The sequence below is a fragment of the Schistocerca cancellata genome, chromosome 3 (assembly GCF_023864275.1).
Source record: "Schistocerca cancellata isolate TAMUIC-IGC-003103 chromosome 3, iqSchCanc2.1, whole genome shotgun sequence".
Taxonomy (NCBI): domain Eukaryota; kingdom Metazoa; phylum Arthropoda; class Insecta; order Orthoptera; family Acrididae; genus Schistocerca; species Schistocerca cancellata.
In genome coordinates this window covers 837,658,250-837,674,413 of record NC_064628.1, presented here as the reverse complement: position 1 = coordinate 837,674,413, position 16,164 = coordinate 837,658,250, and the positions used below count along the sequence as shown (strand labels likewise).

Genomic DNA, 16,164 nt, shown 5'->3' with positions numbered 1-16,164 from the left:
GTTTTGCTATTTGGGGAGCAAAATAACTGATGATGGTCGAAGTAGAGAGGATATAAAATGTAGACTGGCAATGGCAAGGAAAGCATTTCTGAAGAAGAAAAATTTGTTAACATCGAGTATAGATTTAAATGTCAGGAAGTCTTTTCTGAAAATATTTTTATGGAGTGTAGCCATGTATGGAAGTGAAACGTGGACGATAAATAGCTTAGACAAGAAGAGAATAGAAGCTTTCAAAATGTGGTGCTACAGAAGAATGCTGAAGATTAGATGGTTAGATCACATAACTAATGAGGAGGTATTGAATAGGATTGGGGAGAAGAGAATTTTGTGGCACAACTTGACTAGAAGAAGGGATCAGTTGGTAGGACATGATCTGAAGCATCGAGGGATCACCAATTTAGTATTGGAGGGCAGCGTGGAGGGTAAAAATCGTAGAGGGAGACCAAGAGATGAATGCACTAAACAGATTCAGAAGGATCCCCCCAGGGGGTCCACAACTCTTTTGTGGATACGTGCGTAGCGAGCACGGGACCCCGAGCTAATGTGGCCTTCCTTCCTTTCCGGGCTGCATACCTTCCCTTTCTGCATCCTTCCCCATCCCTATCTTCGCCCCTCCTCCCCTCACCTCTGGCTCTTTCCTTCCCTTTCTCCCCATCTGGGAGTATGGTTTGTGCCTACGTCCGGAGACAGACGCTCGTAAATGTACTGCATTCTTCGCCTTCCTTGCTTTTATGTCTTCTTCCTTCCTTTGTCCTTCTCTTTTCCTTACCTCTTCTCTTTACCCTTTTCTCCGCTGCGGCGTTGGAGACCTCTCTTCTTTCCTTTCCCTTTCTCGTTCTTCCTCCCTGTGCGTGTCTGAATGCCGACCCACGCCTTTTGTGCGTAGCCGGTGATGGGGTAACGCGTAATTCCCCGCCCCGGGTAGACAGGTAGGACACGTACGTACCCCCTGGTAACGGCCAGGCCCAGGGAGGGGTGATTACCCGAGCTGATACCTTCCGAAAGTGCTGATTGGTCCCTCCGTCCGTTTGTCGGGAGGTGTGACCTGAGGTGTGAACAATCACCTAAGGCGGGAGTGCCCTCAGAGAGGGCCCCCACAAGGGAGGAGCGCGCCATCGGAGACGCCGGTAATCATGGGGGATTCTTCCGCAATGGTTTCCTCACCTTCCACTATGTCTGCTCACAAACGTAAGTATACTGAGTCTCAGCCACACGTTCCTTGTTGTTTCTCGGTCTGACGAAGGTCACGACTTCTCCACGGTCAACCCTTTCATTATTCAGAAAGGTGTCAACGCAATTGCAGGTCCTGTAAAGTCTTGTTCCAGATTACGGAATGGCACCCTATTGTTAGAAACACACAGTGCCCTCCAGGCACAAAAATTGCTGCGTACTTCTCTGCTCCACACCTTCCCTGTCCAGGTGGAACCGCACCGTACCTTAAATTCCTCGCGTGGAGTCGTTTATACACGCTCCCTCGATGGATTGTCTGACGAAGAAATTCAGCACTATCTGTCTGACCAGGGCGTAACTGCTGTTCATAGAGTTATGAAATGGGTTGACACGAACATCATTCCAACCCGCACTGTCTTCTATGGATCAGGATCTTCTGCCTTCGGCTGAATGCCATTCCATGCTGTCGGTCACAAGCTCTGAGCAGTCGTTGAGTTGACAGCACACTTGGTCACATTCCTCCATTTTCTGTTCACCCTATGTCCATTATCCACTGGAATATCCGCGGCATTCGAGCCAATCGGGATGAATTGTCGGTCCTCTTACGATCCTACTCGCCGGTCATCTTCTGTCTTCAGGAAACAAAGCTGCGTCCCCATGACTGCTTTGTTCTCCCTCAATTTCAGTCCGTCCGATATGACCTCCCCTCTGTTGAAGGCACTCCAGCCCATGGAGGACTCATGATTCTTCTCCATGATACTCTCCATTATCACCCAATCCCCTTAAACAGTTCCTTCCAAGCTGTCGCCGTCCGTCTTTCCCTTTCTGGATACACGTTCTCTCTTTGTACTGTATACATTCCATCATCCACACCAATGGCACGAGCTGATCTCCTTCATCTTCTTGGTCAGCTTCCACCCCCCTATTTGCTGGTTGGGGACTTCAATGCCCACCACCCGCTTTGGGGATCTCCACATCCTTGTCCACGTGGCTCTCTATTGCTAGACGTCTTCCACCAAGCGGATCTAGTTTGCCTCAACACTGGGGTCCCCACATTTTTGTCTGCCTCCACGACAAATTTATCTCATTTGGACCTTGCGGTCGGTACTGTTCCGCTAGCTCGGCGCTTCGAATGGTTCGCCCTTGATGATACACACTCGAGTGACCACTTTCCATGTGTCCTTAGACTGCAGCCTCCACTGCCATATATGCGCTCGCGACGCTGGAAATTTGCCCAAGCCGATTGGACACTTTTTTCGTCTCTAGCGACATTCGATGACCGTCGCTTTCCCAGCGTCGACGATGAGGTCACACATATTACTGACGTTATTCTTACAGCTGCGGAACGTTCAATACCACGCACCTCCGAATTGCCCCGGCGCCCCCCAGTTCCTTGGTGGAACAAGGCATGCCGTGACGCAATACGTGAGCGGCGACGTGCTCTTCCCATTTTCCGTCACCATCCTACTTTGGCCAACTGTATCCGCTATAAGCAGCTCCGTGCACGATGCCGTCGCGTCATCCGCGATAGCAAGAAGGCAAGCTGGAAATTCTTTATTAACTCATTTAACACCTTCACTCCCTCCTCGGAAGTTTGGAGTCGGCTTCGACGGTTCTCCGGCGCGCCTAGTTTCTCCCCGGTCTCTGGGCTCACTGTCGCGCATGATACCTTAGTGGACCCTGTCGCAATTTCTAACTCGTTGGGTCAGCACTTTGCTGAGATTTCGAGCTCTTCAAATACCCGCCAGCGTTTCTCCCGAAGAAACGTGCAGCGGAAGTGCGACATCTTGCTTTCTCCTCTCAAAATCACGAAAGCTACAATACTGTTTTCTCCATGCGGGAACTCCAACATGCCCTCTCTTCTTCTCGCTCCTCCGCCCCAGGACCGGATGGTATCCATGTCCAAATGTTGCTGCATTTATCAACCCATAGTCTGCGTTACCTCCTTCGCCTTTATAATCGAATTTGGACCGACAGTACCTTTCCCAGACGGTGGCGGGAAGCTGTTGTCGTTCCCGTTCCGAAACTTGGAAAGGACAAACATCTCCCCTCTAGCTATCGCCCCATTTCTCTCACGAGTAGTGTCTGTAAGGTTTTGGAGCGTATGGTGAATTACCGTTTAGCTTGGTGGCTGGAATCCCGCAGTCTTTTAACACCAGCCCAATGCGGATTTCGGAAGCATCGTTCTGCAGTTGACCATCTTGTTGCTCTCTCCACTTATATCATGAACAATTTTCTCCGGAAACGCCAAACGGTAGCAATATTTTTCGATCTGGAGAGAGCATACGATACCTGTTGGAGGACAGGCATCCTCCGCACACTGTTCTCTTGGGGCTTTCGAGGCCGGCTGCCCCTTTTTCTTCGCGAATTTATGGCAGAGCGCACTTTTAGGGTGCGGGTGAACACTACTCTCTCCCGTACTTTCTCCCAAGAAAACGGGGTACCCCAGGGATCCGTGCTGAGTGTTGTACTGTTTGCCATCGCCATAAATCCAATTATGGATTGTCTCCTTCCTGATGTCTCGGGCTCCCTCTTTGTGGACGATTTTGCGATCTACTACAGCTCTCAACGGACCAGCCTTCTTGAACGACGTCTTCAAGGATGTCTCGATCGCCTCCACTCGTGGAGCATCGAAACCGGCTTCCGTTTCTCTCCCAGTAAGACCGTTTGTGTCAATTTTTGGCGACGTAAGGAGTTTCTTCCGCCCTCCTTACATCTAGGTCCTGTCAACCTTCCGTTTTCAGACGTCGCTAAATTCTTGGGTCTTATGTTTGACAGAAAACTGTGCTGGTCCTCCCACGTTTCCTATCTTTCGGCTCGCTGTCTGCGATCGCTTAACACCCTCCGTGTCCTGAATGGTACCTCCTGGGGAGCGGACCGAGTGGTCCTTCTCCGCCTCTATCGCGTCTTAGTGCGCTCGAAATTGGATTATGGAAGCATAGTCTACTCCTCTGCTCGGCCGTCTATTCTTCGGCGTCTCGACTCTATCCACCACCGTGGATTACGTTTAGTGTCTGGAGCTTTTTACACTAGCCCTGTGGAAAGCCTTTATGCTGAGACTGCTGAACCTCCGCTGTCCAATCGGCGAGCAGTCCTCCTGAGTCGTTATGCTAGCCATCTGTCTTCCATGCCTGCTAATGCAGCCCATGACCTTTTTTTCGACGCCTCCTTTGATGTAGGGTATGCAGGCCGCTCCTCCTCCCTACTACCCCCGGGAGTCCGCTTCCGTCAACTGCTCCATTCTCTTTCCTTCCGCTTTCCTAAAACCTTCTTGACAACTTGGGGTACAGCACCGCCTTGGCTCCGTCCCCGGATCTGCCTGCTCCGTGACCTTTGTCAATTTCCCAAGGATGGTACCCCTACACTTGTTTATCGTCGGGAATTTGCTGCTCTATGTGCACAAATGACGGACGCCACATTTATTTACACCAACGGCTCGAAAACATCGTTAGGTGTAGGGAGTGCCTATATTGTAGGCGACACCCCAAATCGCTTTCGGCTACCCGACCAGTGTTCGGTTTATACTGTGGAGCTTTACGCTGTTCTCCAGGCTGTCCACTATATCCGCCGCCATCAGCGGATACAGTACGTTATCTGCTCCGATTCTCTCAGCTCTCTCCTCAGTCTCCAAGCTCTTTACCCTGTGCATCCTCTGGTCCACTGGATTCAGGACTGTCTGCGCTTGCTCCACCTGGGGAGCGTCTCGGTGGCGTTCCTCTGGCTCCCGGGACACGCTGGTATCTGTGGGAATGAGGCGGCCGATATAGCGGCCAAGGCTGCAGTCTCTCTTCCTCGGCCAGCTATTCAGTCGCTTCCCTTCACCGATCTACGGAGCGGTTTATGTCGCAAAGTTGCTCATTTATGGCATGCGCATTGGTCAACACTTCCCCGTAATAAATTGCGGGAAGTGAAAGCCCTTCCTTGCGTTTGGATCTCTTCCTCCCGAACGCGTCGTCGGGAGGAGGAAATTTTAGCTAGACTCCGGATAGGGCACTGTCTTTTTAGCCATCGACATCTTTTAAACGGCGATCCTCCCCCACTCTGTCCCCACTGCTTTCAGCTGTGGACGGTAAGACACCTTTTAATAGAATGCCCCTATTTTAATCCGTTACGCTCCCGTCTACAGCTATCGCCTGATCTAGCGTCGATTTTAGCAGATGACACGCGCTCAGCCGACCGCGTTCTCCAGTTTATTAGTGACAGTGAAATGACGTCAGTCATTTGAAGCTTTTTTTGGGGACAACCACCCCCTTTCTGTAGTGGATTTTTAAGCATGCCTTCTATTTTTAGTTTCTCCAATTTTATGACTTTGTTCCCATTGCTGCTGGTTTTCAATTTCGGTTTTTTACTGTCTTAAGTCACGGGCTGGGCGCTAATGACCATAGCAGTTTTGCGCCCTAAAACCAAAAACAAAACAAACAAAAAAAAGATTCAGAAGGATGTAGGTTGCAGTAGGTACTGGGAGATGAAGAAGCTTGCACAGGATAGAGTAGCCTGGAGAGCTGCATCAAACCAGTCTCAGGACTGAAGACCACAAAACAACAACATTAATATTATACATTCTTCAATGTTTTTTGGTTATGTCCCTACATGTGTTCTTCCCATCAGGGCATAGATCTCCTGACTGCCCTTTTCATTTAGCTCCAGCAGCTTTTAAGGCTCTGTGTAAACTTAAATTCCTCGGATTCAATACTCTTAAGAATTCTGTGGATGTATATGGGGGAAAGTAACATGTGACTTTCTTGATTGAATGTGAACTCTTGTAATTTTTAATGGCAAGCTTCACCGTGATGTAAATCACTATCCCATTGTAAGCCACTGCAGTATTATAATCATTTCAGTGGATTCCAGGATGTGGCCAGACAGTTGTATACATAATGTTTGTCCCCTGTGTCATGCTTGCAGGGTTAGTTCTCCTCTGCCTCATGACATCTGTCCTATAGTATCGACATTACTTCTTTGCTAACTAATTACAGTGATAATGGAAAGACCAGGATAGAATGACAACAATATGAGAAAACAGATTGCTACTCAGCAAAGAATGGGGGCTTTAGTTGCAGTCAGGCAGAATGCTGAACTTTTAAGCTTTCGGACAAAAAAAGGCCTGAAATAGAAAATGCAGTCATTCACACAAGAATAAGACACTCACACACATGGCCACTGTCTCGGGGTGTTGGGCCCAGCTGTGTACTGTAACTACGTCTGATGTGAGCTACAATCTGCTGGGGTTGGCAGTAAGTGTGAGGAGGAGGCATGGGGCGAGAAAGCAGAGGGATAGCAGATTAGGAGTGAGGAAAGGTGTGCTGCCTGTGGGTGTGCACAGGAACGTAGTGGAAACAAGATGGGCTGCTAGATGCTGTGAGGAGGTTCTGTTTAGGGAGAAAGGATGGTGGGAGGGGGGGGGGGGGGGAGACTTGTAGTAGTTGCTTTGAGGGAATAGAAGGCACGTGTAGTGATGAAATGGGAGCAAGGACTGTGGTAGATAGGTGGAGGACTGGGACCAGCAAAGGTGAGAACAGGGTGGGTACAAGAACAAAGGGTATGTTTGTACTGGTCCGTGACTGGCAGTACCCAAGATCGATTGACAACGACAAGGGATCGTACTGTACCAACGTCTCTATGCCGTTACTGCAGAGTATCCTGTTGCGCAAAGTACTTAGGCCACCAGTCGACCACCACACCTTTAATTAGGTACAGTGTCTTATTTTTAACTAGATGTTAAGATTGCAGAACGCTATCCAATTGCAGAAGATTCCAGTCGGAGAGGAGCCTCTGATGTCGACAAGAATCTAGCCCGCGCCGCAATCACACTGGCAATGGAACCAATCGGACACGAAATCAGCCTTAGTACAATTAATATTGCAGCCACCTCAACCACTGACCATGCAAACAGCCTGTCTGCCAAATAATGGGAACAAAACGCTGCCTAGACATGACGCCGAAATCGTACCAAGCCACGACAGAACTGCGAAGAATCACTTAACAATATTCACACGCCAATGCTTACTGAAGTTAAGCAGTAGTGAATAAATGGCCCTATTTAATGAACCATTCTCGTTATCTATGATACTGATCTCGTCAGAGCAACAAATTACTTTAATTTCAGTACCTGATTATCTTGCTTGATGATAAATGCGACATCCAGCTAGCAATTTTTATCTTTCGCAATGAGCTTTTCACAACGCAGTACATACTCTCGGAACTATTTTATTACTTGTACTAAAATACCAATCTGTCTACTGTCTTGAAATGATTATTCTGTTTATGGACACTTCCATCACTACTGTTAGGAATTAAAAACATTTTAAATTCTCCCTTAAATTTTTCCAACTGGATGCAGCGATAATATTTAAGTGATGAGACTTCACATGCGTCACAGAATAACGAATCTTTGTTAGTAGCAAAATCTTTGGTCTTTCCGTAAATAATTCAATTACGTCAATTAAACTTATTCGTCATTTAGAAAACTTTTTCCCTTAATTGAAATCTTTTCTTTAATATTGAGACGATCTACTTTCAGTAGCCTATTTATAATTCCATTCGTTCAATACCCTCTTACCAAACACATTTAAAACACCACATTATACGTGATATCGTCTCCACTGTATCAATATCTCTAAATTACACTCTTTTATACTTCCGAAAATGATATAGATATATTCACACTAGATACCAATTGAATAGACTGGGAAGTTTCCTTTAACCCCAATAAAATTGGATTTATTTTCCTTCTAGGTATCTCAATACACGTTGGTTATCACCAGTGAACGAGTGCCAGCAAATATATTATCAGTCCCCACAATACGGAAACAGGTAATAAAAAAAAAAAATCAAACAAATATCCTAAATGTCACCGCCACTTTTCAGCTAACCTTAAGTTACAATTTAGAAGCAAATCTTGACCTCTTCAGGCATTGACCACACGCGACCCACTAAGTTCCCTAACATTTTAATCGGCCACTCATCACCTTGATTAATCAAGTTTTGGTTTAGCTATGTGTAGCTTGTTAAATGGTTCCTTCAATTTACTATCGCTTGTCTACTCAGTGATATGTGCACACCATCACCGTATAGTGAAACAGTTCGTCGTTCTATGAGCCAATTCGCTGTCTGCTGCAAGCTAGTGGTCTTGAAAATAAAAGCCCCAACATGTGTTCGAGGCTTTCCCTTCTCGATATGCACATGCACAATAGCCAAACCACCTCAATAAAAACGACAAGCAGCCCAATTACCTCTGGGCGTGTCGTGACCGCGCAACATACAATGCAGACGGGATATCGGTCACACCGATTCCACAAAACTCAGCCCCTAACAAATCAATCTCTCAATTAAATCAGGCTCACGCGGGACTCACCCCAGCAAATTTTACGAACGAAACTGTTCCCACAACTATAATCAACAAAATTCCGTGCACTCTCCCAAGACTTAGGTGTCAACTGAGTAGCCTCACTACACCACGCAGTGAAACGCTATAAGATCAGACCTGATATACACCACTACCACCACTTGGTCGGTGAGAGGTCTATCCGGGAACTAACTAACCCTTTTCGTTGTACAATAGGAACCATTTAAAATGAACAAACACACAACGCCACACCAACATTTAACAATTAATGTAATAATCATCGATGCTGTCGATTCTTCGCAATAGCGGCTGGCTGCAGCGTGTCGCTCAGGCAGCATCTCTGGACGCAGCGAGGGCGATATGGTAGATTGCTGCAGTCGCGCATGCTCGCATGTGATAGACGCTCTCACATCATCTAGAACACAATTTGATTTTGGTTTTACCACATCATACACATATATTATTGTGACCACCAGGTCATGCAGGACGCTCAGCACCAGTAAGGGCGAACGTATCCCGTGCGTTTTGACACAGCACATGTTGCAGAGAGAATGCCCACCTGCATGTTTAGAAAAGAAGGCATTTGTGGGAAGAATAGAGATGGTGCAAGCTGTGAAACAGTCACTGAAGTGAAGCACATCATGTTGGGTAACATATTCAGCTCTGATGAGGGGTAGTATACTGCCACCCACCGAATTACACAATATTCTTATCCATCCCTATTCCAACTCTGCTCCTAACCCCTTGTGCCATGCTGCTGCCGAACAGTGGCCAAGAGACATCTGGATCACACAGTCACTGATCGTGCTGCCCAACATGGCATGCTTCACAGAGCATGAAATCTGGATTCTTCCTACCAACACCGGCTTCTCTCAGTTGTGCATGTGGGAACCTTCTCTGCAATGTATCATTTGTTCCCATAACACCCTTGGCCTCAACCAGCACTAGTCCCTGTTCTCCACGTACCCACCCCCTCCTTCCATCCCACCAGTGTGCCTACTAGTCTTTTCCCCATCCCTCCCCCCCCCCCCCCCCACCCACCCCCCCAACCTCTCACACTCAACACAGCGTCCCAACTATGCACTTAGCAGCCCATCCTTACACACCTCATTCCTGCACACTCCTGCAGGCAACACAGCACTTCCCCCAACCATACCCTGCTACACCTCCCTCTCGTCCCCCATGCATTCTCCTTCTTACCCTCACTACCCAACCCAGCAGATTTCTGCTTGCATTAGACACAGTCAGTCTACAGTTGGGCCCCAGTATCTGGAGACAGTGGCCATGTGTGTGTATGAGTTGTGCTTTTGCAAGTATGTGTGTTTTCTATTTCAAAAGAAGGACTTTCTTGTTCAACCACTGAAATGTTTAGCAGTCTTTTTTGTTGTGACTGAACACCTCCTCTATACTACTGTAATACAGTGACAGAATTGTTGTATATTGTATGTTGCCTTGGAGTTAACTGCTGACTTTAGTAAAGGTTCATGATAATATATTATAAAACCATTTGTCATGTAACAACATCCATACCATCCATAACAAAATATAATGAATGTTAACTCTGCCCACAGGTTGTACAACATCAACCAGTCAAGTATGAAATTTTCCCGCTGTCACCTTTATCCAGGCACAGGCTCAGTAAGTTCAGATCAATATTATGTGTTTCTAAATAGTATTATTTAATATTAATAGTAGTTGTGAAGTGCTAATCCATGGTACCTATCTCCAAACTGCTAGAAACAGATTAATGCTTGTATGTTCTGATTCATCAATAATTGTTTGCAAATGTGTAAAGGAATAAAATTCTAAAAGTTTAGATGAGTAAGACTGTTCATAATTACCATTGTGCAGAAAAAATCTTGGTTTTATTTGATAATTAATGCTGATGATAACAGAAAGAAAGATAGTTAAAAAGGTTTGTGTAGGTTGTTGAGTGAAGCTCATACTCTGTGATGCACCTTTTGTCAAAGGTTTTTCTCTGTTCATGAAGTACTGAACATTATTTGATACTGCTCCTTATTTTTCCCGTTGAGTTTGGTAAACTTTGTCCTCGGTAGTGGATATTGTAAACAGTAATTGCTTACCTATATTTTACAAAACTAAAAACATAAGAGACATTGTGTGCTGTTATAAGCAGTCACATTATGAATAGGGGCAGTTGTCAAAGTTATACTTTTTATTAAGGTCTGTAGGTGTTTGTGTGATGTTGTCAAATAAAGTTTAGAAAACCAATATATGGATGTAACCTCCTCCATGGGGGTTTAAGTTTTCCCTGCATTCATTTTTTCTTGTATACCTATGAGAAATCAAGAACTAAAACCTAAAATCTCTCTGTGTTTAGGAAAATCTACATACAGGAAAAAACTTAATATTCTGTCCTGTATCTTGGAATTTTAAACTTACTCTATTTTCTGTTCTGGAGCAATCTGTAAAATGTTGTTATTCTCCTTATAACCATCCAAATTATTTGATAGGTGAAAAGAAAGAGAAAGGCAGTTTGCTGTCAGTGTCATGGTAAGAAAGGTAGCACAGTGGGAATCAAATTGGTCTTCATGGTAAAGGCTGCTTGTCAGAACAAAAACGTACGACTCACATTGAATCTTTATTAAAATCATTAGTAAGTGTGTAAAATCCAACTTTATGGATTCTAGAAAGGCATTCTCTGTTTAGTGCTGTTACAATTTCCTGTTTTGTGCTGGGCAACAGACAGCTTCGTGTAGCACTGAGAGCAGTCACTATTCTCCATTCTTCCCAATCACAGACCAGAGGTTGGACATGATAGTTCTCTGTATGCTACCTAGAAAGAAAAAGAAATGAGGCAGTGGGCAGTACTAAGGAACTGTTTGTTGTGGTGCAAGGGTTCTGCTGCCTTGATGCACACTTATAATTCCCCCCAGGGGGCTCACCACTTTTTGGTGAGTTCATGCTTGGCTGCCTTGGGGCCCCGGCCTTTGCAGCATTTTCTCCTGTCTGTGCTGCATGTCTATCCTCTTGCTATTCTTTTTCCTCTCACTTGGGGAACGTGTCTGAGATGTTACTGGGAATGTTCTGCATTGTCTGTCGCATACGTAAGAACTGTCTCACCTTTGTATTTCGTTCTCTTTTCCATTCTTTGTTTCCCTTCTCATCTCGTTCCTCAACTTCGGCATTTGAGGTTCCTCTTTTCTTTCTTCCTCCTTGTGCACTCCTTAAGGCCAACCCATGCGTCTGACGTGTGACAGGTGACTGGGTGATGTGTAATTCCCAGCCCTGGGTCGACAGGTAGGGTTCGAACATACCCCTGGTGAAAGCCAGGCCCAGGGAGGGGTGATTGCCTTAGCTGCAACCTTCCCAAATTGCCGATTGGTTCCTCTGTCAGATGTTCGGGAGGTTTGACCTGAGATGTGAACAATCACCTGAGGCGGGTGCGCCCCTTGTGAAGAGGTCCCCCTGATGGAAGAGCATGCCATCGGAGACATTGGCAATCGTGGAGAATTTCCTCACGATGAGTCAGTCATCTTCCCAATCAATGTCTACAAAACGTAAACATAATGAGACTAATGATTCAAAGACCCCTCCCCCTGCACCACGATTCCTTGTGGTCTCATGTACTGAAGACGGTCAGTCCTTCACCTCGGTAAATCCATTTATTATTCAGAAAGGTGTTGATGCAATTGCCAGCCCTGTGAAATCCTGCTCTCGTTTAAGAAATGGTACTTTCCTTTTGGAGAGAACGTCTGACTCTCAAGCGCAACAACTGCTTGCTGTGAGGCCCATAGAACTTTGATTCTTCCCGTAGTGTAATTTACACTAGGCTATTCGACAGTCTAACCGAGGCCGAAATCCAATCTTACCTCTCTGATCAGGGCTTCATTGCCGTCCATCATGTGATGAAAAAGGTGAATTCCTCCATAGTGCCCACCTGCACTCTTTTTCTCACCTTTGATAGAGTGGTGCTTCCGTTCAAGATCAAAGCAGACTATGAAATTATCATAGTCCAGCCATACACTCCAAACTCGATGCGCTGCTACCAGTGTCATCGTTTCAGATCACATTAGAATGCCACCTCCTCTTGGGACTGTTTCATGTATCTTGGTGCGCAGGCTGTCCAAGAGATCCGGATAAAGGAAAAAGTGCCTTACCCAGTCACTCGCAAGTTACTGGCTATTCGCAAACCCTGCGTTGTCCCATCTGGCACCTGTAGTTCTGTTCTTGTTACCCCTCGCTCTACGAAGGATGTGGCATCGCAGACATGTGACCTCCAATTCAGCTCTGAGGTTGTGAAATCGCCCATTGCCAAGGTAGCATAGCCATCCAGCCCCATCCAGCAGTGCATCAGGCCGTCAAACTCTCTCCTCAAGTGGTGAAGCCACCAGCTACACAACCAGTAGACCAGAAAGGACAGAGTGAGTACTCCTGTGAAGACTTCCTCCGTCCCTCCAGCCAAACACCCGAGTCTTCCTCTAACCAGAAAGGCTTGAAGAAGTCTACCAAGGCAAATGGTCTTCTCCTTCACCAACTTGAAGATCCTCTTCAATGGTGTCGCCATGTGATACCTTAGCCCAGCCAGCCTCCGTGTTGCCGGTGCGCACCACCAACCGTTTTTCAGCGTTGGACTCCACAGACTGACCGCACAAGCAAGCCAATGCTTCTGTGGACCCCATGGAGCAGGATCCTCCTGCCTCAGCGCCCTGAGGTAGCGACTTTTCACATGCTGTCACTTAGCAGCCGCCGATGTGACACCCCTGCGTCTCTTCCTCATCATGATCTTCTGCCAGTGAAACATTTGCAGCCTTTGGTCCCACAAAGAGGATTTACGGCTGCTTTTAACATTGCAGCGTCCCCTTGTACTCTGCTTTCAGGAAACAAAATTGCGCCCTCACAACCACTTTGAGCTTTCACATTTCTTACCGATTCGTTTTGACCTTCCCCATGAGGTCAGCATTCCATCTCATGGGGGCGGGTGTCATGCTGCTCATACAAGATGACATTCATAGTCACCCAATCTCCCTGACTGTCCATCTTCTAGCTTTCTAGCTGTTGCAGTTCGCCTTTTATTCCTCACCTGAGTTTTTCCCTCTGTACCATTTATGTACCTCCGCCATTCGATGTCACCAGGGCAGACTTCCTTCAGCTTATTGGGCAGCTACCTCCCCCATTTTTGCTACTCAGTGACTTTAATGTGCATCATATCCTTTGGGGTTCTCCCAGGACCTGTCAGTGAGGTGCCTTTTTGGCTGATCCTCTTAACCAGCTTAACCTATTCTGCCTTAACACTGGAGCACCCACTTTCCTTTCCGACTCCTCGCTCACCTATTCCCATTTGGACTTATCCTTGTGGTCTGCCCAGCCTGCCCATCGTCTTGAGTGGTCCGTTCTTTCTGACACCTACTCAAGCGACCATTTCCCGTGTGCTATCTGCTTGCTGACTCCTACCCCATCCACATGCATGCCCAATTGGCAACTTACTAAGGCTGACTGGCAGCTTTACTCCTCCCTGGCGACCTTCGAAGAACAAGATTTCCCCAGTTGTGATGACCAGGTGGAATGTGTCTCAGTTGTTATTCTTACTGCTGCATAATGTTCCATTCCTCGCATTTCCTCCTTACCATGCCGTATCCCAGTCCCCTGGCAGACTGTGGCCTGCTGCAACACAATTCATGCACAGAGACCTGCTCTACACATTTTTGACCATCATCCTATACTGGCAAACTTCATTCATTATAAACGGATGTGTGCAAAGTGTCATCATGTTCTTCGAGATAGCTAACGAGCTAGCTGGATTTCATTCATTAGTTCTTTTAACAGTTCCACCCCTTCCTGTGTCGTGTGGGCCAACCTCCGACAGCTCTCTGGGCCCAAGAGCCATTCCCCATTTCCTGCCTCACAGTAGCAGACGATGTTATCTCAGACCCAATTGGTATCCGAAACACTATGGGCCACAATTTTGCAGAAGTTTCGAGCTCTTCCCACTATCAGCCTGCCTTCCTCCATCGGAAACTAGCAGAGGAGGCTCGGGTGATACCCTTCTCTTCTCCGAATCATGAGTGTTACAATGCCACCTTTACTATGAGGGAGCTAGATCATGCTCTCAGTTCATCCCTATCCTGTGACACAGTGCCAGATGCCATTCACATCCACGTGACATTCACCTCTCTCTTGTGGGCAAGCACTTCCTGCTTAACGCGTGCAACCGCATCTGGGCAGAGGGCACATTTCCTGGACACTGGTATGAAGCCACTGTCATACCCATACTTAAGCCCAGTGAGGGCAAAGACCTTCCTTCTAGCTACTGTCCCATCTCTCTTACCAGCTGTGTTTGCAAGGCGATGGAACGTATGATTCATGCACGGCTGGTATGGTGGCTCGAGTCTTGCAATTTACTGCCAAATGTACAGTGTGGATTTCGAGCACGGCATACTACAGTTGACCCTCTTGTTACTTTGTTGACCCAAGTCATGAATGTTTTTCTGTGTAAATACCAGACTGTGGCCGTATTTTTTGGTTTGGAGAAGGCCTACACCACCTGCTGGAGAACTGGTATCCTCTGTAATCTTTACACATGGCGCTTCCATGGTTGCCTACCCTGTTTCCTTCAGGCATTTTTAAAAGACCGAGTTTTCAAGGTGCATGTGGATTCTGCTTTGTCGGACACCTTTATCCATGAAAATGGTATTCCTCAGGGGCCTGTCTCCCGCTGGGCATCTCTGGCTCCCTTTTTGTTGGCAATTTTGCCATCTGTTGCAGTTCTCCAGGACCTGTCTCACTGAACAGCGTATTCGGCGATGTCTTGATCATCTTTACTCCTGGAGCATCAACAATGACTTTCATTTTTCCACTGACGAAACAGTCTGTATGAATTTCTGATGGCGCAATTGGTTTCTCCCACCATCTTTACATCTTGGGCCTATTACCCTTCCATTCATTGAAACTACGAAGTTCCTGGGGCTCATGCTCGATGGAAAACTCTCTTGGTCCTCCCATGTGTCTTACCTGGCAGCCCACTGTACGCGGTTGCTCAATGTCCTCAATGTCCTGGGGTGCCGATCGAACCACCCTCCTACGTTTGTACTGGTACCTTTTCCATTTGAAACTCAACTATGGGTGCTTTGTTTATGTGTCTGCAAGCCCATCCCTCCTATATCATTTAACACTATCCACCGTCGTCACATCCGTTTGGCCACTGGTGCTTTCTACACTAGCCCGGTTGAGAGTCTGTATGCTGAAGCTGCTGAACTATCACTGTCCTACCACCGCGACTTTCTCTTCAGCAGGTATGCTTGCCGTTTGTCTGCCAGGTGTGGCCACCCATCCAATGCCTCCTTTGATGATTCCTTTGATCGCCAGTATGGAGTGCGTCCCCCTTCTCTGTTACCTCCTGGAGTCTGCTTTCGGTACTTGCTACGGTGGCTTAACTTCACACTACCTGCACCTTTCCCAGTGGGTGTGAACCCTTCACCACCTTGGCTTCATGAAGCAGCCCTTATTAACCTTGGCCTTCATTTGGTTCCTAAGGGCACTACTCCAACCTCCCTCTATTGCCTTCAGTTTCACGACCTACACATGGAACTTCGTGATAGTACCTTTTTACTAATGGCTCACAGACTGACAGTGGGGTCGGGTGTGCCTTCATCATTTGCACCTGTGTCTTTCAATATCGGTATCATCTG

The 16,164-nt window shown here is 46.9% G+C and overlaps 1 protein-coding gene across 4 annotated transcripts in view; it reads left to right on the top strand.

Annotated features, from left to right (window-relative positions):
* The window catches only part of LOC126175887 (CTD nuclear envelope phosphatase 1 homolog), a 92,754-nt gene that overhangs the window by 38,900 nt on the left and 37,690 nt on the right, over positions 1–16,164 (top strand). For 2 of the 4 annotated variants that reach the window (XM_049922935.1, XM_049922934.1), the window contains exons 2-3: positions 7,906–7,983; positions 10,087–10,153. In XM_049922935.1, coding sequence (XP_049778892.1) covers positions 7,906–7,983; positions 10,087–10,153 — 145 coding nt within the window. The remainder of the gene's footprint in view (positions 1–7,905; positions 7,984–10,086; positions 10,154–16,164) is intronic. The other 2 variants (XM_049922937.1, XM_049922936.1) reach the window with 1 other exon arrangement.